General features: G+C 42.7%; 1 protein-coding gene across 7 annotated transcripts in view; it reads right to left on the bottom strand.

Moving 5' to 3' along the window:
• Positions 1 to 6,914: 6,914 nt before the first annotated feature.
• The window catches only part of DGCR2 (DiGeorge syndrome critical region gene 2), a 116,818-nt gene continuing 101,622 nt past the window's right edge, over positions 6,915 to 22,110 (bottom strand). For all 7 annotated transcript variants that reach the window (XM_089653185.1, XM_089653188.1, XM_089653190.1 and 4 more), the window contains 3 exons: positions 20,197 to 20,349; positions 12,989 to 13,225; positions 6,915 to 8,220 (listed from right to left, as the gene is read on the bottom strand). In XM_089653185.1, coding sequence (XP_089509311.1) covers positions 7,961 to 8,220; positions 12,989 to 13,225; positions 20,197 to 20,349 — 650 coding nt within the window. In that variant the 3' untranslated portion in view covers positions 6,915 to 7,960. The remainder of the gene's footprint in view (positions 8,221 to 12,988; positions 13,226 to 20,196; positions 20,350 to 22,110) is intronic.

Genomic DNA, 22,110 nt, shown 5'->3' with positions numbered 1-22,110 from the left:
TGCATTTATTATTTATTTGCAAAAGGGGGACTTAGCCTTTAAAGCAGAGCTCCACCCAAAAGGGGAAGTTCTGCTTTAAAGACTGGTCCTCCCACTCCCAGTTAGGGATTGGCACCTTTGGGGAGCAGGGACCCAAAATTGACAGGTACCCACTCCCACTACCATCGCCTAGGCCAGTGATGGCGAACCTTTTTGAGCCCAAGTGCCCAAACTGCAACACAAAAGCAACTTTTTTATTTCAAAGTGCCAACACTGCAATTTACCACTTGCCTACCGGACACTTCTACCCCCTTCCTGCCCAGGCCAATTTTCAGCTTTCAGTGCTGTTGCACTTGACAATGACAATTGTGCGGTCATACAACACTGTAACCATATGAAATTTTTATCATTTTTTTCACACAAATAGAGCTTTTTTTGGTGATATTTAATCACCACTGGGTGTTTTATTTTTTGCACTATAAATGAAAAAAGAGCAAAAAATTAAAAACAAAAAAGGTTTTCTTTGCTTCTATTATAAAATTTTGCAAACAGGTAATGTTTCTTCGTTGATATGCATTGGTGAGGCTGCACTGATAGGCAGTACTGATGGGCACTGATGAGGCGGCACAGATAGGTAGCACTGATGAGGCGGCACTGGTGGGCATTGATGAGGAGGCACTGTTGACGCACTAATATGCAGCAATGATGGGCACTGCTTGATAGCACCAACTGGAGGCACTGACAGACGGCACTGACCAGTGGCACTGCTGGGCATCATTGATGGATGACACTGATGGGCACTGACAGCCAGCACTGCTGGGCAGCACTGACAGGTGGCACTGCTGGGCAGCACTGATGGGCAACACTGCCTGGCACTGATGGGTGACACTTCTGGGTACTAATGGATGACACTGCTGGGCACTGCTGAGCGGCATTGCTGGGCACTGCTGAACGGCACTGATAATCAGTGCCCTGATTATTAGTGCAGATCTCTACTGTCACCTTTGCCAGTTATCTGCAGTACTTTCTTCAATCTGTGACAGCGTGAAGAAAGTGCAGCCGATAACCGGCAACTGTATTTACATTGTGATCTGCTGTATCATTTGATACAGTTGATCACGTGGTAAAAGGCTGCTGTGATTGGCCTTTTACCTTATCACGTGATCAGCTGTATCTGTAGGACACAGCGATCTCCGGCAGCGCAGGGTGTGTGCCACTGGGTTCGCGTTCTGGGACGCCCTCCCAGAACTAGACAACCGTGCTGTAGCCATCTTTCGGCTATAGCAGTGTTTCTCAACTCCAGTCCTCATGGACCCCCAACAGGTCATGTTTTCAGGATTTCCCTCAGATGAACCAGCTGTGGCAATTACTAAGGCAGTGAAACTGATCAAATCACCTGTGCAAAATAATGGAAATCCTGAAAACATGACCTGTTGGGGGTCCATGAGGACTGGAGTTGAGAAACACTGGGCTATAGCATGGTTGGCAAGCACCTCTTACCTCTGGCAGTGTCAGTGTGGCTTCCAACCCAGCAGCTCATTCCCATCCATGCTAAACACGTCGCCGCTGGCCCCGGAGCAGTGTGGGAGCCTCTTCCTTTCTTCCACGCCCATCCCTGGCTACATAACCCCTGGTGCCAGAGCCGCATAGGAGCCGTTTTCCTCTCGTCCACGCCTACCCTGGCCCCAGAGACATGTGGGAGATGTAGTTCAATGGGGGTCCAGTGCGGATGAGATTTGGATGGCCGGTCACTGTGCGTGGTCCATGTGCGCTCATCTTCCTCTTCTTGCTGGCGTGCCCACTGAGATGGCTCTGCGTGCCAGCTCTGGCACGCATGCCATAGGTTCGCCATCACTGGCCTAGGCGATCGGAAGCAGAAATTGTCTCAGGCTGCAAATACAGTGTGTGTGCCAGATCGCATGGTACAGTAGTACCTTGAAATCCAGTTGTGCATTTTAAATATATTTGGGATTTTGATTTACAAAATACATGCAGCAGAATACATTTTGGCCTCAATTGATAAAGAAATTTTATTTTATTGGATATGTTTTATAATATAGTAGAAAGTACTGTTGCTTGTTTTTTTTCGTTTATATAGCAAAAAAAAAAAAACCAATGGTGATCAAATACCACCAAAAGAGAGCTTTATTTATGTGGAAAAAAATGTACATTTTATTTGCATACAGTGTTGCATGACCATGCAATTGCCAGTTAAAGTAGTGCTGTGCTGAATAGCGAAAAATGGCCTGGTCAGTAAGGGGTAAAAGCATCCGGAGATCAAGTGGTTAAAGTAGTGCATGCACTACTTTTTGTGTGGTCCAGCACAATTTCAGCTCATTCAAATGGGCTGAAATCGCACTGCACCCGGATTGCATATGAATTGCACAGGAACACACTACGCATTCCTGTGTGATTCATTGGCGTGCACTGGCTCTCAAGGAGTTTACAATCTAAGATCCCTATCTCATATACATAAATACAGTACATACATACAACATACTAGGGCCACTTAATGCCAAGTACACACGGTGAGAAAATCGGACAAAAAAAATGCAGTCGGAGCAATCGTCTGATAACCTATTTGTTAATGCACAGCTTTCAAAAGCCAATTGCAACAGTTCATGCTAAAATATCAGAAGGGACAGGCACAAAAATGTTTCTCGTAAGATGACAGAACAAACAATTTTCATGTAATTAGTATAGTTTATGAAAAAAAATGATGTGACCAAGACTGCGCATGCTTGGAGATGAAAGAATACATTACAATACAATACAGTACATCACTTCCGAAGTTGTATTCTGTCTTACGAGAATTAACTTTAGTAACCGATTCTTTTCCATATGAGACTAGCATACAGGAAAAAAAAATGGATGATCATTCCTCCAATATTCTCATTGAATGTAGTAGATTTTAGACAGAAGCCAAACAATCTACCTGCACCATGAAGGCCCCATTCACACTGATGGTCCAATCGGGTCCGACTGTCAGTTTTTCAGGTGGACCCAATCGGTCCCATTCATAGCCCTCTATGGAGCGGCGGTGTCAGCAGATAGGAGTCCACTGACACCCACCAGCATCCAATAAGCTAAAAACAAACGGACCGGGATCCGCTCCCCATCCGTCCGGTGGATCGAATCAGATGCCGGTTGGAAACTGACAGGCGGTCCGTTTCAATCTGACCGCCCCATAAAAAAACAGCGGTGGAGTGGACACAGACCCGTCATCCACTTGTTCAGTGGGGAACAGTGGAGAGATCCCCTGCTAAGCAAGTGGATTTGCTGACGGGCCAACTCCCAGGGCCTAGAGTTAACTTTAGAAAGTTTAAAGTGTTACTAAACCCACAACGGTAAAATCAGTCTGTAGTCGATAGTAAAGCATGCTTGTTATACTCACTGTGGAACCTAAGGGGTTAATCCTCTGCATTGTATAAAATGGCTGTTTGATCCTGACTTCTCTGCCCCTCCTCTTGTTCAAATGTCCACCTGATAAGACAGACTGAACCTGTAGCCCTTCTGCACATGCTCAGTTTAGTGTGTATTGGTACAGAGGTTTTTGTTTTTTTTCTTTCTTAGGAGAGTGTATGTGATCAGCACAGGGCCAATGAGCACTTGCCAGACAGAGGTCAGGGGTTCTACATCCTCCTAGAGCAGAAAGAAAACTCCTCCTAGAAGCTTTAACCAGTGCTGTGCTGAAGTCACAAGACTGCTCTAACTGCTGATGAGAAAAGGTATTTAGCAGTTTATATTTACTAAAATAATTGCACTTCCATGTTCTGTGTACTGTGGGAGACCAGATATAGCGAATGCAGATTCCTGGGTTTAGTAACACTAAGTTAAGCTACATAAAAACAAATGTACATTTAGAAGAAAAAAAAGCCCAGCTCTTACCACTTCTTTACAGAAAATGTCAACAGGTGCAGAAATATAATAAGATGGGAACACTGTATAACGGCTCACTTTTTGAGGGCATATTCTTGCTGCAATTCAATACAGGTCATTCTGCTTCTATAAATTTACTTAAAGCTGAAGTTTAGGTTTGCAAATTTTAACCAATATATGTATGTATGTGCTACACCTGGCACCACTACTACAGTGATCTCTGCTAGCTTCTGGAGCCCATGCTGCAAGGCTGCCCTGCTGCATTGTAAGGTCACTCATTCAGCACAGGCACCATCCATGGAACACTGCATTTTGTCAATAAATGCAAAGCGCTCTCTGACTGGACAAGGTGGGCCAATGTAAAGAATGCAATGCCAACATTTCAGATTTAAAAATGGAACTACAGGCTGTAGAATATTTACCTATGTCTGCTGGATCCCATGCTGACATTTTTTGGGTGCTTGATTTTCAGCCTCCTGCTTGGCTGGTGAGGAAGACGTGAATCCATTCATTCCGGTACACTAGCACCGTGCTCAAAAATCACATTGCAGTTCACATGCACAGCTCATTACACATTCAAGAGAAGATTGCAACCAGGCATGCAAGTTTCAGTCATGTCTTTTCTGCAATAAAAAGCCGCCTGTTTGCAAGTTTTTTTTTCTTTTGCTGAAGGTTTAGTTCCACTTTAAGTCATCTACATGTACTAAATAAATATATATGTTTACTTACCATTTTGTATCCACCAGCATTTTCAATATACTCTATACTGACCTACAACTCCACTGTTCTGATGTCGTCACTGTACGGCCTCTGCACAAGGTGGCAATCTTCTGATTTGCCCACAAGTGAGCCTTTGCTTCCACTTTAATGGAAAGCCATTCTGCCAGCTTCAAACAGGCAAACCACTAAAGTTAATGATGGGCACAGATTGCAAATACAGCTCTATGGAATGCTGAAGATTTCAGCAACAGGCAGTACAGCATCCGGCAAGCATCAACATGAAGATGTCGGAGAAGCAAATGTGCGTGTCCCCCTATGGTGGGCAAATGTGCGTGTCCTCCTATGGTGGGCAAATGTGCGTGTCCTCCTATGGTGGGCAAATGTGCGTGTCCCCCTATGGTGGGCAAATGTGCGTGTCCCCCTATGGTGGGCAAATGTGCGTGTCCTCCTATGGTGGGCAAAAGATTTGAGGTTAGCTATGTACCTACTTTGTGATGAACTACTTATAATAATTCTGTTCCACTGTAAATAGCCAAGTTAGCTGTTCTCTGTGAACATTTAATAAAAAAAAGTTTAAAATGGTGACAAACACTGTGGCAGAGCCTATGGAGCACTACTTTCAGAGGTTGAGCTCTACCTGGACAACATGGAGTAAAGCAAAGATCCCGGGGGGGTTGTCTAGGCAGTGCATTTAACCCCCCCCCCCCAGTAGTGTCCTCTGTCCCCCCTTACATCACCCCCCACTATAGTGTCCTGTAACGCCCAATGTAATGTCCTCTGCCCCATTTAACATCACCGCCCTCCCCCCACTGTGTAGTGTCCTCTACCCTGCCCCATAGTGTTCTCTGCCCCCCCACAAAGTGTCCCCTGCCTCCCCATCCCCCAAAGCAGTGTCCCCTGTCCTTTTCTCATCAACCCCCCCATGTAGTTTACTCTGTCCCCCCAGTGTCTCTTAAGCCCCCCCCATCTCACAGCATCTCCTAAGCCCCTCAGAGTCTCCTGTGTCCCCCCATCCCATGTCTCCTAAGCCCCCCTCCCATCTCACAGCGTCTAAGCCCCCCCCAGAGTCTTCTGTGTCGCCCCTCCCACAGAGTCTCCTGTGTCACCACTCCCACAGTGTATCCTACGCCCCCCCCCCCATACTATCTTCTGTATCCCCTTCATATCTCACACTCACACGTGTAGCACTGCCTACCTGTCAGCGTGTGTACAGAAGATCGGAAGACAACAGTGCTGGGTGGAAGGCAGGAGCAGGAGCTGCTGGAGTTCATAATACCAAGCTGGTGATTATTTGCTAGGACAGACTAGCAACCAATCACTGAGCAGCTTCCGTCCCCAACCCCACCCTCCATCCAGCACTATGCTGCCCCCTGCTCTGCCTGTAACATGAGCGCAACGGTCTCATGGTCAGGATCGACCTGTCAGCTCCCCGCAATCGACGGGTTACTGACGCCCAGCCTACAGGATTATTTTATGACACAACTTTGGAGTTGCACCCAATAGCAACTGAGTTCCTCTTTTTTGAAGACTGAAAACAGCTACAGTGAGATATACTTTTGAACAAGGGAAAGCTCAATTCATTAAGGTATAATGATCATTATTTTCCATAATTAACCTCATTTTTAAGAACGGGAGTTCAAAATAACAATATCACAGATGAAAATGGTAATCATTACAGCAAATACATGAATATCACTTAGCAATTCATATCAATACCTTCCAAAATGTGCTTCTTGGTAAGGAGCAGAAAACATTAGATCCATTTTTGCCAAGTACACGATAAGCATGTGCTACTTTAGAAGTGAAGTATGACCAAAGCTTCTTAGGACATACTTCTCCTCTGGGTCACAGGAGTGCACTTTTGCTCTCCTTGACCCAGTATCAGCTGATAGAGGGCTTTTGCCTGCTATCACCATACATCACAGAGCTGCTACAGGCTCCTAAAGGATCCCAATCAAATTGTTGGGATCCACCCAGCTGAATAACTGACAGCCAGCTTCAGGCCTCTGCTTGCAGCTAAGGGGGCAAAGCCAGCTGCACCTGCCCCCTTTCCTGTTCAAGCACTCTAGTGAATGCTGGAGGAGGCAGAGCAGAAAGCGGTGATTGACAAGTCACTGCTCCCTACTCCGAGCAGACTGACAACTGAAGAAACAGGTGGTCATGTGATTGCTCAGTTCCCAGGCTTAAAGGCAGCATGGAACACCTTCAGCATCACACTAATGCAGCAGCATAGAGATGAGTGAGAATTGTTTTTATTTGGTTCTCCAAACTTCTCCTTTAAGTAGACTTTTCTTTTGGAACAACCCTTGAAATAAGAAACCACATTTGAAAAGCAATCTTTTTTCCCAAAACAGACCACATATTTAATTGTTAGGACTGTAAAAGTGAAATGAAAGTGAAAAGTTCAAAGGACAATCTCTCCTGTAACCAATTGGCAGTGTTTTCGAATTGACGTGCTTTCACCAATCCAGCAGGTCAGTCATAACATCTCATAGGTCATCATGCAGTGATATGGTAATGATGCAATTTGTTTGGAGATAGCAGAGTATCGCTTCAACTAAGGCAAAAAGGACACTAAATGTACATATCTATATGTTCAAAGCAGGAGTGAAAATTAACTAGTCTTTATCTTTAATGAAAGAAAAAAAAAAAAAAACACAGCTCCTGGTCCCAACTGTAGATATCATCTACTCCTTGGAAGTCTACAAACAGATGCAAGTTTGTCACACATACAAAGGTCTCACAATTATATTGTTGCGTGCTTGGGAGGGATAAAGGAAAAGTATTCAATCCATAACAAATCCATTAATGCCAAAGACTTCTTGGCAATGTAACATCTTAAAGTGAACGCCAAACAAGTCACTTGTCCTGAAACTCTCTGTGCACTTCTTTGTATCTTCCATCGTGCTGGAGCTCAATTTACAGCATGTTCAAGGGTCCCATGATTGCAGTTCTTGCTTGATTATTGCAAGTTGTTCAAGTGTCCGAAAGAAGCAAAATTCAATCCCAAAATATGTATAAAAACTCTACAGAAGATACTGTCGTTCTCACTCTCACGCACATACACTCTAGGGTGGGAATGGAGAAAGTGCAGCACTTGAAATGTAATATTTACATGATAAATCAATCAAAATTTAAAGACAAGATGTAAACTGCCTATTTATCACATGATCTGCCCGGGGCCCTTTGTGAAATGGCAGAAACATTTTAGGTAGCAAAAGGGTTAAAGGGAAGGCAAAAAAAAAAAAACATTCTAAGGTAAAAAATTTTGTTCTGAAAGCATCCTGAAATAAGTACTAAAAAGTTTCCAGCAGTTCTTCAGGCCAGCACTCCATCAGCATTGATTATACGTCATTCCCAGGATTTCATGTGCTTTCTTCTTTCAAACAACAGTGTTCAAAGAACAGTTACTGGGTGAGGGCTCTGTTTGACCGGGGCTGGAGAAGGCTTCATTTTGCAAAATACTGGGGGCCACAAGGAGTGAACTGCTTCTACCTTCAGCATCTTCTGCTTCTTCTTGTGGTTGCGGTAGTTGCAGGCCTGCTGGTGGCAGTGGTTCTTCTGTAGTTTGAGGTGAAGAGGCATTGCTGCTGCTAGCAGTTGAGAGCTGACCCAAAACAGTAGACTGACGAGTCACTTGATCTGTTTTCCAGGTTAACAAAACAAAAAATTTGGGTTACATAACCATAATAGATAAAAACATCACACACACACACGTTCAAAACGTTTCTGAACTTTTTAATACTCTAATATACATTGCTCACAAAAATTAAAGGAACACTTTTTAATCAGAGTATAGCATCAAGTCAATTAAACTCCTGGGATATTTATCTGGTCAGTTAAGTAGCAGAGGGGGTTGTTAATCAGTTTCAGCTGCTTTGGTGTTAATGAAATTAACAAACAGGTGCACTAGATGGGTAACAATGAGATGACCCCCAAAACAGGAATGGTTGTACAGGTGGAGGCCACTGACATATTTTTCCCTACTCATCTTTTCTGACTGTTTTTCACTAGTTTTGCATTTGGCTAGGGCCAGTGTCACTACTGGTAGCAAAAGGAGATACCTGGACTGCACAGGCAGTCCAACTCCTCCAGGATGGCACATCAAAACATGCCATTGCCAGAAGGTTTGCTGTGTCTCTCAGCACAATCTTAAGAGCATGAAGGAGATTCCAGGAGTCAGGCAGTTACTCTAGGAGAGCTGGACAGGGCCGTAGAAAGTCCTTAACCCATCAGCAGGACCGGTGCCTGCTCCTTTGTGAAATGAGGAATAGAATGAGCACTGCCAGAGCCCTACAAAATGACCTCCAGCAGGCCACTGGTGTGAATGTTTCTGACCAAACAATCAGAAACAGAAATCATGCGGGTGCCTTGAGGGCCCTGTGCTCACTGTCTGGCACCATAGAGCTTGATTGGCATTTGCCATTGAACACCAGAATTGGCAGCTCCGCCACTGACGTCCTGTGCTTTTCACAAATGAGAACAGTTTCACCCTGAACACGTGGCAGATGTGGAACGGTCTGGAGAAGCCGTGGAGAACATTATGCTGCCTGTAACATCATTCAGAACGACCGTTTTGGTGGTGGGTCAGTGATGGTCTGGGGAGGCATATCCATGGAGGGACACACAGACCTCTACAAGCTAGACAATGGCATCTTGACTGCCATTAGGTATCGGGATGAAATCCTTGGACCCAATGTCAGACCCTACTCTGGTGCAGGGGGTCCTGGTGCACAACAATGCCTGGCTTCATGTCACGAGAGTAAGCATGCAGTTCCCGGAGGATGAAGGAATTGATAGCATTGAATGGCCCCCACACTTGCCTGACCTAAATCCAGCACCTCTGGGATATCATGTTTCAATCCATTTGACACTGCCAGGTTGCACCTCAGATTGTCCAGGAGCTCAGGTCCAAATCTGGGAAGAAATCCACCAGGACATCATTCGTCGTCGCATTAGGAGCATGCCCGGACGTTGTCAGGCAGGCATACAAGTACGTGGGGGCCATACATACTACTAAGTACCATTTTGAGTTTCTGCAATGAAATTTCAGCAAAATGGACTAGCCTACTGCATTATTTTTTTCACTTTGATTTTTGGGGTGGCTTTGAGTTCAGTCCTCTGTAGGTTGATAATTTTCATTAAACGATGGGGCATCCTTCCATTCCTAACACATTACCCAGTCCATATTAGTGTAGATATCCAGCATAATATTTTCCCCATTGAGAGCGGATGTGTTTTCAAAGTGTTCCTTTAATTTTTTTTTGAGCAATAACTAACACTAACACACACACACACACACACACACACTGTATTGCCAAATGTATTGGAACACTTGTGAAAGAGTGGGTCGCTCTCAGAAGCTCAGTGAATTTGGGCATGGTACCATGATAGCTTTCCACCTGTACAATAAGTCAATCCATGAAATGTCCTTGCTACTAAATATTCCACAGTCAACTGTTAGTGGTACAATAACAAAGTGGAAGCAACTGGGAACAACAGCAATGCAGTAATGACAGAGTGGGGTCAGTGCACGCTGAAGTGCACAGAAGTCACCAACTGTCTGAAGAGTCAATAACTAAAGACCTCCAAACTTCATGTGGCCTTCAGATGAGCACAACAACAGTGCGTAGAGAGCTTCATGGAATGAGTTTCCATGGCCAAGCAGCTGCATCCAAGCCTTACATCACCAAGTACAATGCAAAGCGTTGGAAGCAGTGGTGTAAAGCACGCCATCAATGGATTCTAGAGCAGTGGAAACTTGTTCTCTGGAGTGACGAATCTCGCTTCTCTGTCTGGCAATCCGATGGACTTGTCTGGGTTTGGCGGTTGCCAGGAAAACAGTACTTGCCTGACTGCATTTTGCCAAGTGTAAAGTTTGGTGGAGGGGGGATTATGGTGTGAGGTTGTTTTTCAGAGGCTGGGCTTGGCCCCAGTGAAGGGGGCTCTTAAGACGTCAGCATACCAACACATTTTGGAAAAGAGAAAAGATCTGCCGCACAAAAACAGGACCAGTTGTCTTTACCCATATTGAAGAGCCTTTGTAACTCAGTTATCTTGTGAGTGTTTTTAACTGGTTTTAATAAATGTTCCAACCTAATACTGCAGTTAGCTGGCTCCTCCCTCTCGCTCTCTTTTTACTCTAGACATTTTGGAAATTTTATTTATCATAGGTACTTATATAGTGCCATCAATTTACGCAGTGCTTTACACACACACACACATTGTACATTCACGTCAATCCCTAACCCTCAATGAGAGTACAATGTAAGGTCCCCAACTCACATTCATACATATTAGGGTCAATTTAGACAGGAACCAGTTAACCTACCAGCATGTCTTTGGAATGTGGGAGGGAACCCACGCAAGCACAGGGAGAACATGCAAACTACAGGCAGGTGGTACCGTGGTTGGGATTTGAACCAATGACCCTATTACTGCCAGGTGGAAGTGTTAACCATCTAGCCACTGTGCTGCCCAATTTGTGAGAACAGTTTGGGGATGGCCAAACTGTGAACTTTAATGGACTCCCAGTCTTAGTCCATAGGATTCAATATTGAATTGGCCCACCCTTTGCAACTAAAACCGCTTCAATTCTTCTGGGAAGGCTGTCCAAAAGGTTTAGGAATGTGTCTATGTGAATGTTTATTCATTCTTCCAGAAGCGCATTTGTCAGATCAGGTACTGATGTTAGGCGAGAAGGCCTGGTCTGGTCTCCACTCTACTTCATCCCAAAGGTGTTCTGTCAGGTTGAGGTCAGGACTTTGTGCAGGCCAGTCAGGTTCCTCCACCCCGAACGCGCTCATCCATGTCTTTATGGACCTTGCTTTGTGCACTGGTGCGCAGTCATGTTGGAACAGGAAGGGGCCATCCCCAAACTGTTCCCACAAAATTGGGAGCACGAAATTGTCCAAAATGGGTTGGTATGTCGACACCTCAAGAGTTCCCTTCATTGGAACTAAGGGCCCAAACCCCCCCAAACCCCCCCCCCCCCCACCAAATGTTACACTTGGCACAATGCAGTCAGATAAATTCCATTCTCCTGGCAACCACCACACCCAGACATGTCCACTGGATTGCCAGACAGAGAAGCGTGATTCGCCACTCCAGAGAACACGTCTCCACTGCTCTAGAGTCCAGTGGCGGTGTGCTTTACATCACTGCATCTGACACTTTGCATTGCACTTGGTGATGTAAGGTTTGAATGGATGCAGCTGCTCAGCCATGGAAACCCATTCCATGAAGTGCTTTACACACTGCTGTCGTGCTAATCTGAAGTCCACATGAAGTTTGGAGGTCTTTAGCTATTGACTCTGCAGACAGTTGGCGACTTCTGCGCACTTCAATATACGCTGACCCAGCTCTGTCATTTTACGTGGCCTACCACTTCATGGCTGAGTTGACCTTGCTTCCACTGTGTTATAATACCACTAACAGTTGACCATGATTGAATTCCCTTAGTTCCTGAGAGCGACCCATTCTTTCACAAATGTTTGTAGAAGCAGTCTGCATGCCTAGGTGCTTGATTTTATACACCTGTGGCCAGGACACCTGAATCCAATGATTTGGAGTGGTGTCCCAATACTTTTGGCATTATAGTGTGTGTGTGTATATATATATATATATATATATATATATATATATATATATATATATATATACACACACACACACATATACACACAGACAACAATATTTACACAATGTTTATATTGAGGAAACTTTTTGAATCAGTATAGATATCCTGCATGATATTTTTCCCCATTGAGATCTGATGTGTTTTCAAAGTGTCCCTTTAATTTTCTAAGTAATATATATATAAATATATGTATATATTTTTTTTTTTTAATAAAGTTCTACCTGCCCCCTTCATGCTCCAGTTCTGTCCCCAAATTCCTCAGTCGAGCGCTGCCAGTTTACTTCAGGCAGAACAATCAGCATCATTCTGTTACCTGTAAGCCTAGCATGATGGTTACACACCCTCTGTGTGTGTTGTTAAAATAGCTGGAAGTCTGCTTTAACCCCCTCCGGCCTGTTTTTTTAGCTTCCCTACTGATGATGTGCAGTTGCACCATGTAATGGAGATTATGGAATTTAACTATTTGCTTTGTGTTTGGTGATGTGCTGACTGCACAGTTCTTTACATAAAGTTCTGGGAGTGTGACCATTAGTCTACCACTGGATACCGCACGTAAATTAAAAGTAAAATAGTCTGCGCTATCACATCCTTGAACCTGTGGCTCTTGTACTTTGTTGCTTGCCATCTGCATGGAAATATTAGGCAACAAAATGTCTAGCTCCCTACTTTGTAGGAAAAGGTTTAACCTATGCACTTTGAATTTCAGAGAAAAAAAAAACAAAAACATGCACTTTTTTTTTGAGGGTGAATAATAATCAGAAGCAATCTCACCTGTTGTTGAGCACAGTATGATGTCTGGACATATTGATGCTTCATATGGTGGTGGAGGATCATCAGGGTGCTGGATATCAGAGTATTTGTAGGCTGTATAAGGTGGAGGAGGTTCATGGAAGTGGAACGCTCCACCTTCTCCATCATCAGACAGGTGAAGGGGGGTAAGCCCAGTACCAAAACCATCAGGTCCATAATCAAAACCAGGCATTCTGCGACCCAGGTTAAAGTGATGCACTATAACAGACAAAACATAAGTATTTGAAACACCTCCTCTGTTAAATAAAAGCCTACTAAATGCAGTAACTAAGTGGTGATTTCAGGTGATTCTATTTAACAAGCACAGATGACCCAGTGAGAACAGAAATACAGACTGCTACAGCTGATCTTGTTTATTTCCAGGGCTGTTATCTATCCTAGTGACCTACCGACATTAAATAGGCATTTAACCAATACAATTGAAAAGCTTTGAGCTGGTCCAGAACTACGGGTCCAAAAGCTGTTTATGAAGCAAGCAGTGGTGCACCACACAACAGGAAACTGAAGTCAGTAGCATAGTGAAGCTCTCAAAAATCTACAGAGAAGCAAAAAAGAGTTTGTACCATCCAAGTCTAAAAATGATTATTATACATTCACTCATAAGGTAGCAGTATGACTGCTACTTTAAAAAAATATAAAAATAGTGCATTTATCAAGCACAACCGCTGTCCTGAAGCCAGTGGTTTGCTATTCTTCCAAATGGATTTAAAAAGAACAAAAAAAAGCGACTTGCGTGACCTGCCAACGTCAAATCTCCAATCACCAATTGCTGCTTCAAACAGAGGAAATTATGGGACAATGCAGGCTTCATACCACTGCCTGCACTTGATGAAGAGTTCATAAAATGCATGCCAAGGTGTACAAATAAATTGCAGTATATAGCAGAGTGTGCATAGCTACATCCATTCTCCATTATACATGAGGATTTAACAATTTACGGTCATCCTTAAATCCGGTAAAGACTTGACCAATTGTGGGAGCTATATGCCAATTTCTCAAATTGATGTGACACTGTTTGCCAAAATTGGTATCTTATCACTTCCAGCCTCTTCTCCCCTTCCTGATTCACAGAGATCAGGTTGGCTTTGTAAGGTCTAAGGAGGTGAGAGATAATACCTCTAAAGTTCTGGATATCATTGGTTATGCTCACCCCCAGCGCCTTCCTCTGTGTCTTCTTATTGTGGATGCAGAAGAGGCCTTTGATAGGGTCAGCTGGCCCTTTCTAGAAGCCTCTCTGCACCAGATTGCTCTTGGAGACACCCTAGTTCATAGGATCATGGCTCTTTATCAAAATCAATCAGCCAGAATAAATTGAATTGGGTACTATCATAGCCTTTTTCCAGTTAATGGGAGCAGACAGGGATGCCAACTATCCCCCCTGCTCTACGTTCTAGTAATGGAGCATCGGACGCTAGCAGCAGCCCTGAGAGCCAATGAGTCAATCAAAAGGTATCCAGGTAGGCACTCACTCACATAAGATGTCTTTTTGCAGATGATCTCTTGCTATTCACTACCCAACCTTCCATTAGCCTGCCAAACATTCTACGTAAATTTGAGCACTTCGGTAACCTCAGAAATCTTAAATGTTACCCTTTTGTCGTCTATGCAAGCTCATCTATGTCGGGAGTTGCCTTTAAAACTAAACATAATTACATAACTTATCTAGGGACCCGTATTTCCTCTGATCCTTCATCCCGTTACTACTTAGGGTCCATGCACACAGGCTTAAAAAACTCTACTACAGGAGTTTTGTCTCTAGAAGCAGCTCAGCATTATCATATGTGTCTATGAACATTAGGACGTTTAGAGGCATAGTTTAAGCTCAGCATTTAGAGGCAGGAAAAAAAAAAACCCTTCTGATTTGCATTTGTGATTAGAAGTTTCTGTCAGAAATAGCGCTAAACACTCCTAACAGGTACAAAAATGCTCTATGAGCGTTTTTTAAGCCCAGTGTGCAAGGAGCCTAAAACAATATCAGAATTCTTACAGATATCTTAACTGATTTAATCCATTGGAAATCTCAGAAGATTTCCCGGTTTGGGCGCATCAACACATTAAAAAAATGGACATACTCCCACGACTGCTGTATATTTTATCCATTATGTATCTCCAAATCAGTTGCAGTTTTGGATAACACATTGCACATGGCATAGCCCCAAATTAAATTGACAGTTCTCTCTAAACTGGAATCTGCAGGGGGGTCTTGGCCTTTCTGATTTCGAACTCTACCATAGAGCAGCTGTATCAAATAGAGTAGTGGATTGTTTCACCACAACACTGACAAGCAGGTGGTGCATCTTAAGCGAGACTCATTGGACCTTCAGGCTGTACTGTGGATACCTCCTTCGTTACTCTTTTTGACATTACTTTCACTTATCCTTTGAAAAGGAAAATACTTTCTTAAGATGCAGCCCCTGATCATACAGTTTCCCAGTTATACTTTATGCTAAGATAGGGGGGCTTACGCCACCAATCTCCCTTTTCTCTCCAAATAGGAGACCTACCTGGGTTCCTCGATCTTAGAGGACAACTGGAAGAAATGCTTAATTTTTACTCACAAAATTTCCATGTCTCCCTATTTCCAGGAAAAAAGTTGCAATAATCTTCTGGTACAGGAACCCAGTGGGTCTGAAGCCTACATATCCATCTGACTCTAACACATGTTAGAGATGTTTGGAGGAAGTGGGCATCTACCACCATATTTGGTGGAGCGGTTGCCTGCTGTTTGGTGTGGTCCTTCTTGTGTTTCCTGGGGCAATTAGCTGGCAATACTAAACTTTATATCATTCGAGGCGAATGACTTAGCCTATGAGTTTTTACGCTCCATCTCTTTTGTGGTAGGTATAGGGCATTTTTTGCCTGCTTAACACATATGTTTATGTTGTTTTTTTTCCTCTCTCTCTGTGCTGTATTGATCGGTTTGTTAGTAGGGATGTTCGTATTGGTGGGTTACAGCAGTTTCCCTCTTTTGTTTCATCTTGGACTCTCCTAGGGACATAGAAGTGGATGCTGGTTTGCTGGGTTTCCCATAATGAAGATACACCTGGTAACAGCCTTGGCAGGTTAACCTTATAAAAACCTATATCTAGTAAGTGTAGTTTCAACTATGTGTGACTATGATGTATTGATGACTTTGGTATTATTTTTGTTGATTACAATTTTTTTTTTTTTTTTTTAATTGTTACATTGTAGTTTCTCCTAGTGGCAATTATATGCAACTATCTGTAAAACTCCTGAAGAAGCCAGAAATTTGGCAAAACATGTCGAGTGTGAACTGTTACATAGTGAAATTCAAGCTATATGGAGTATCTTGTTGGTTTTAAATCTCTTATAACTACTAATGTGATGTAGTTTTTTACATGACAATACGGAATAAAGCTTTGTATGATTTTAGTACAATATCAAAATGTTTGAAATCTTTTGAGCACCTCAAAAATCCCCTCCTCTCTGTACATTGTTGGTTACTTACGATATGGGATGTGGTACTACAGTGCAGGAAATAAGTATTTGATCCCCTGCGGATTTTGAATGTTTGCCCACTCACAAAGAAATGATCAGTCTAAAAATCGAATGGTAGGTGTATTGTAACACTGAGAGACAGAATAGCAACAAAAAATTCAAAAGAAATGCATGTCTAACAAATTATGCACTGATTTGCATGTTCATGAGGGAAATAAGTATTTGATCCCCTTCACAAAACATGACTTTGTGATTGCTAACAAGGGATTTGACACCAAGTACTGAGGTCAGACGGATCTCCAAATACTTATTTCCTTCACTGTAACTGATCTCCAGCTCACCTGAAACAATATAGAAAATGCTATCACAGACATCCATGCAAACCCCTCAAATCATTCTTCTGTCTATGAGTCCTGGGCCCATTTCAAAAATAAAAAAGGACATTCTCTGGCACTGCCTTCTGGCTGCCAGAGTTGCCATTTCTCATCATTGAAAAAGTATCTCTCCTCCCTAACATTTGGTGTGGACCCAGATCCGTAATGACATAATGGCAATGGAGATGCTGGTGGTGGAGAATAAGGCAGATACCGAAAAAGTTCATACCACTTGGACTTGTTGGCAGGCATACAGCAATAGCACAGATTTGCGATCTCTCATTACCTAAGGTCCTAACTTGTGTTATTTTGGGTTTCTTTTGAATTTGTCTGTATCTTTGGGCACGTCTCCATGTGTGATAGGCAGTACACTTTTTAGACTCCCTTTCACCTTTAATTGTCCGTATCTGGACCCCTCCAGGTCATATTTGTTTTATTGCTACAATCCCTCTTCCCTGTCTTGTTACCAATATTAATACTGATTCTCTTTTCTGCCTTATCATTTACACTTCTATTTTCAAGGTCTCCCCAGTGCTGCTGAGGCCTGAACCTTGAGTGCTCAGATGAACAGATTATACCAATAGAAGATTTTTAATTTCTATTGATAGACAGTATATCGGCACCTCATTATTTTGCTTATCTTTGATATTTCACATTTTGCCTATATGTTCTGTGCATCTGTAACCGATCATTTAATATTGTTTAAATGAACAGTTGTATGACAAAACATCTTGGTGTTGCATTGTGACTTACACGTTTAGAGGGCACGCCTTCATTAGAGCCAGCCATAGGGCGCACCCTCAAAACACATGCGCTAGGATACAACACTGAGATGGTGCTTATATTAGCAGTCAAGCAATGATGGTTGGACAGCTATGCCTGTTGGTCAGAGATATTTCGGACTCTATGAAAGATTTGTACTTCTAGTCCTTTTGCAATTACAATACATTAACCACTTGCCTACCAGGCACTTTTACCCCCTTCTTGCCCAGGCCAATTTTCAGCTTAAAGCACTGTCGCACTTTGAATGGCAATTGTTCAGTCATGCAACACTATACCCAAATGCAATTTTTATCATTTTTTTACACAAATAGAGCTTTCTTTTGGTGGTATTTAATCACCACTGGGTGTTTAAATTTTTTGCTATTTTTTTTGTTTATAGTGCAAAAAATAAAAAAAGAGAAAAGGTTTTTCTTTGTTTCTATTACAAAATTTTGTAAACAGGTAATTTTTCTCCTTCACTGATGTGCGTTAATGAGGCTACACTGATGGGTACTGATGGGCACTGATGAGGTGGCACGGATAGACAGCACTGATAGGCTGCACTGATGAGGAGGCACTGGTGGGCATTGATGAGGAAGCACTGATATGCAGTAATGATGGGCACTGATAAGCGGTGCTGACTGTCAGCACTGATGGGCAGCACTGCTAGGCACTGATGAGCGCAACTGCTGGGTGGCACTGCTGGGCAGCACTGATCATCAGTGCCAATCTGCTCTGTGACAGCTGTCGGTTATCGGCAGTACTTTCCTCACGCTGTGACAGTGTGAGGAAAGTGCTGCTGATAACCAGCAACTGTATTTACTCCGTGATCTGCTGTGTCATTGGACACAGCTGACCATGTGGCAAAAGGCTGCTGTGATTGGCCTTTTACCTCATCAAGTGATCAGCTGTAGCACATTTAGCAAGTGGTTAATAAAATAAAGTTTTGAGGAGTATGCACTACACCAGTGCACACTGCTTATTTCATAGTGTTTACCAATGACTTCCCAGTTCAAAGAGAGCTGCAAGGTTGTGAATCCTATTAGGTGTTCATTTGTTTTGAAAAAGAGCTTTTTTCCTGAGCAACACTGATTGTAACATTTGTATCCTTTCTATACTTGAGCGCAGGAGGTTATTGTTTGATTTTACTTAGATATTTATAGATCCTGGGTTATAGGCTGCTATCTTCATATGTTTGCACACAAAAGCAGTTTTGCTTGGCACACCCCCGAGACATACTACCATAGCCCCACCCCAGTAGAGCAGAGGTAACCCAGGAAAGAGGGAAGATGGCCTGAAAAGATCTCCAGGTACAATAGTAGATTTTTAGCAAAGTGGTATTTCTGACTCTGAGTAAGGTGGGAATGAGAGTTGGGGATACCCCTGTCCTTCAAGATCTAGATTTCAACTACCATGCCATTAAAGCCAGTGACTGAGAAGCAGGATGGAGCAGGGGCTTTGAGACAGCAGAAAAAAGGGGGTTGTGAAAAGAAATTCACAGAGAAAGTTGCACATGCACAGCACCACCTGATGACGGACTCAATCGATCTCCTCTCCGGATCAGTCACACAACAACATCTGGCTATAGACGTCTCACCCTCTTATCCATCAGCCCGTTTTTAAAATCTAAGATGTGAGTTACTACTTATCTTTCTATTAAATACCTTCTGCGCAATCTGCAGAGTGGCAGATCAATGGACCTCATATATTGCACTTTATTCCTATCATATATCCCAGCGCTGCATCTATTTTTTACTTGATTGATCTAGGAGATTTTCTTGGTACCTTTTGGTGTCACAGCAGCTTTATTGTAGCGCTCGCTTAACCTTTTATGCTTCTTACATGCAATGAACGTGGTTGATGTACGATCCCATTCACCTAGTGGTATTATTCCAGCCAAAACATATAAATGTCCCTGGCTGTTGCCACTGCAACTAAAGGGGCAGCAGTTGGGGTGGTAAAAACGTGGTTCAACCGTGTGGTTCTAATGCCCCCCCCAAACTTACGTGTGAATGAGCCCTTGGTTCACAACTGTGCAGCTGTGTCCTGGGTGCAGGGCAGCTGATTAATTTCAATGGACTTCCGTGCCAGCAGAAACACAGGGGAAAAAAAGTTCCTGATGGAAATGTCAATGCTTAGGTCTTCCTACGTATGGACAATTTTGGTCAAAAGCAGGGCAATGGAGGCTACAAAGAAGTAGAATGCAATGGACAAAGCAGAGATAGCAAGAACTGGTTTTATCCTCAGAATATCATAATTACACATCCAGAAGGGAATACTGGGTTTTGGATAATAACTTGTTGCATCCTGGATGCGTTTTGAGGGCAGATTTAAAATCAACACTTTTTATTTCCTCAATTATTGCTGGCTAAATTGCACACCTATGGGCCTATTTAATAAAGAAAAAAAATAGGATGTAACTTTTAGCAAGCATTCAGATTTCACTGTTAAACAATTTAAAGCAGATAGTACAGGTCTAATTATAATTCTGTACATTCTTAATATCTGTTACACAATTATAACAAAACTAGGTTTTAAGGGAAAAAAAAGTGCTGTTGCAGGGAAGCTACTTACAGTTGGCCCCAATTAAAGATTCAATGCGTTCCCTTCTTCTCTGACGCAGCCGATGAACCATAAAAAGCAGCAGAGAGAGGATGAGGAAAGAGGAGATACAGCTCACAATCAGACGCATACCGCTGGCCATTGAATCAAAAAGACTGCTTCCGTCTAATGAAGAATAGAAAATATTTATATTAGTGTCTGCTCAAAAGAAAACATCTGATAAACTCACGGAAATACACACTGCCGAAAATACATGTACAAGCTGCAAGTAAAAATAAAGAAAGGTGTAAATGAGATCCATAGAAACATTTTAGATTTCCTCCCAGACTTTCTAGTTAAAGTGAATGTTACCCGGACATTTCATATTCCCGATATGTGTCTGTTGTGCTTGTCTTTGAAAAAAGAAAAAAAAAAAAAGTATCTTGTTCTTTTTGCATTGCTTCATTTGTGTAAAATACTTGGTGATCTTGCCAGTCCCCTAATCTCCTATTTCAAACTGACCACGCCAGGCATGGAAGCATATTTATCCCAGCATGGTCAGTTTCCTTCTCTGCATGCAACTTGGGATCACAGCCTGCCTGTAATCATATGGTCAGCTTCATGTTGACACTACCCCTTGCACAGCTCTTCACTGGGAAGATCTGTGTACAGTGGTTTCTCTACCTCCCGCTGACACGCCACTCTGCAGTCTCCAACCCTAGCTCTCTAAGCCCCTTATGAAGCTGAGAACAGAGGTCATGTGATCATTTAAAAAAAAAAAAAAAAAAAAGGAACAAAAAACCTAGGACTAAATTTACCCATCTAAAAACTTAAATTTGTTTATCCTTTAAGACCAATGCAAATTTTTTTTGGTACACCAATTGGTTAAAAAAAGTTTTGTTTAACATAAACATAAGTGTACAAAATGGGAAAAAAATTTAATACTATATATGTTAGGCAATTACAGTTTTAAACAGATGCACATTTCTAACTACAGGCAAGGTAAACCTTTGAGCTAGCATGTAAACACGAATCTTGTTTCCAATTATGTGATCACTGTCATAGCTGACATGTGATTGGAAAACTCTGATTCTTATTGGAGAACAAAAATCAGTGACAGTCAGCTTTAGGGGCCGATTCGAACCATAGAAATGCAGTCCAGATGCATTTCTGCATTTTTTAATGTGTTCTTGATGTATTTTTAATGCGACCTTGGGCTTTTATTTTTGCGCTGTAATGAGTTCTGGTATGTTTTTGCCACATTCCAGCATAGTTCCTTGCAGAAATAAAATGCAGCATGCTCTACTATTGATGACTGTACTGGAACACACTGCAATCATGTGAAATTTGCCACTGAAATCCATTGTAACCCACTGTCTATGCATTTTTGAAGCAGAAAAACAACACACATGTGGTGTGAACCAGCCACAACATTGTCAAAAAGTGTCAGCTGGAAGCAGTCAAAAGGTAGCAGGTTTATTAACCCCTTAACACCACCAACAGCACACAAATATGCGGCCTCACGGAACTGGGCTTTTATTTGCGTACCTGTCTTTGTGCTGGGAGTGCGCCGCACGGCGCACTCCCAGCACAGAGACCGCAGTGTCACTGAGAGCCTCAGGTCCCGTTCTAAGGATTGGGACCCGGGACTCCCGATTCCGGGTCACGTGTTCGCTGTGATAGCCTCTGATTGGCTATCAAAGTGATCAGTCACTGTGCAGCCCGGCCCCCTTGTTTTTTCTCTCTCTATGAATGGAGAAGAGAGATACATTGTATCTTTCTAACTCCTGACATACGGAGATTAAAAAAAAAAAAAAGATAAATATTAAAAAATAACAAAATAAAGAAAAATACCTAGATCAAGGTTTGATCTAGTTCAGTGCCAGGGTTAGTGTTTGGGTCAAGGTCAGGGTCAAATATCAGGATTTAAAAAAAAAAAAAAAAAAT

This window comes from Staurois parvus, unplaced genomic scaffold (assembly GCF_062004578.1).
Source record: "Staurois parvus isolate SC_StPar_1 unplaced genomic scaffold, SC_StPar_1.0 ptg000704l, whole genome shotgun sequence".
NCBI classification, from domain to species: domain Eukaryota; kingdom Metazoa; phylum Chordata; class Amphibia; order Anura; family Ranidae; genus Staurois; species Staurois parvus.
Note: the sequence above shows the minus strand (reverse complement) of the source record. Positions and strands in the feature narration are given on the sequence as shown.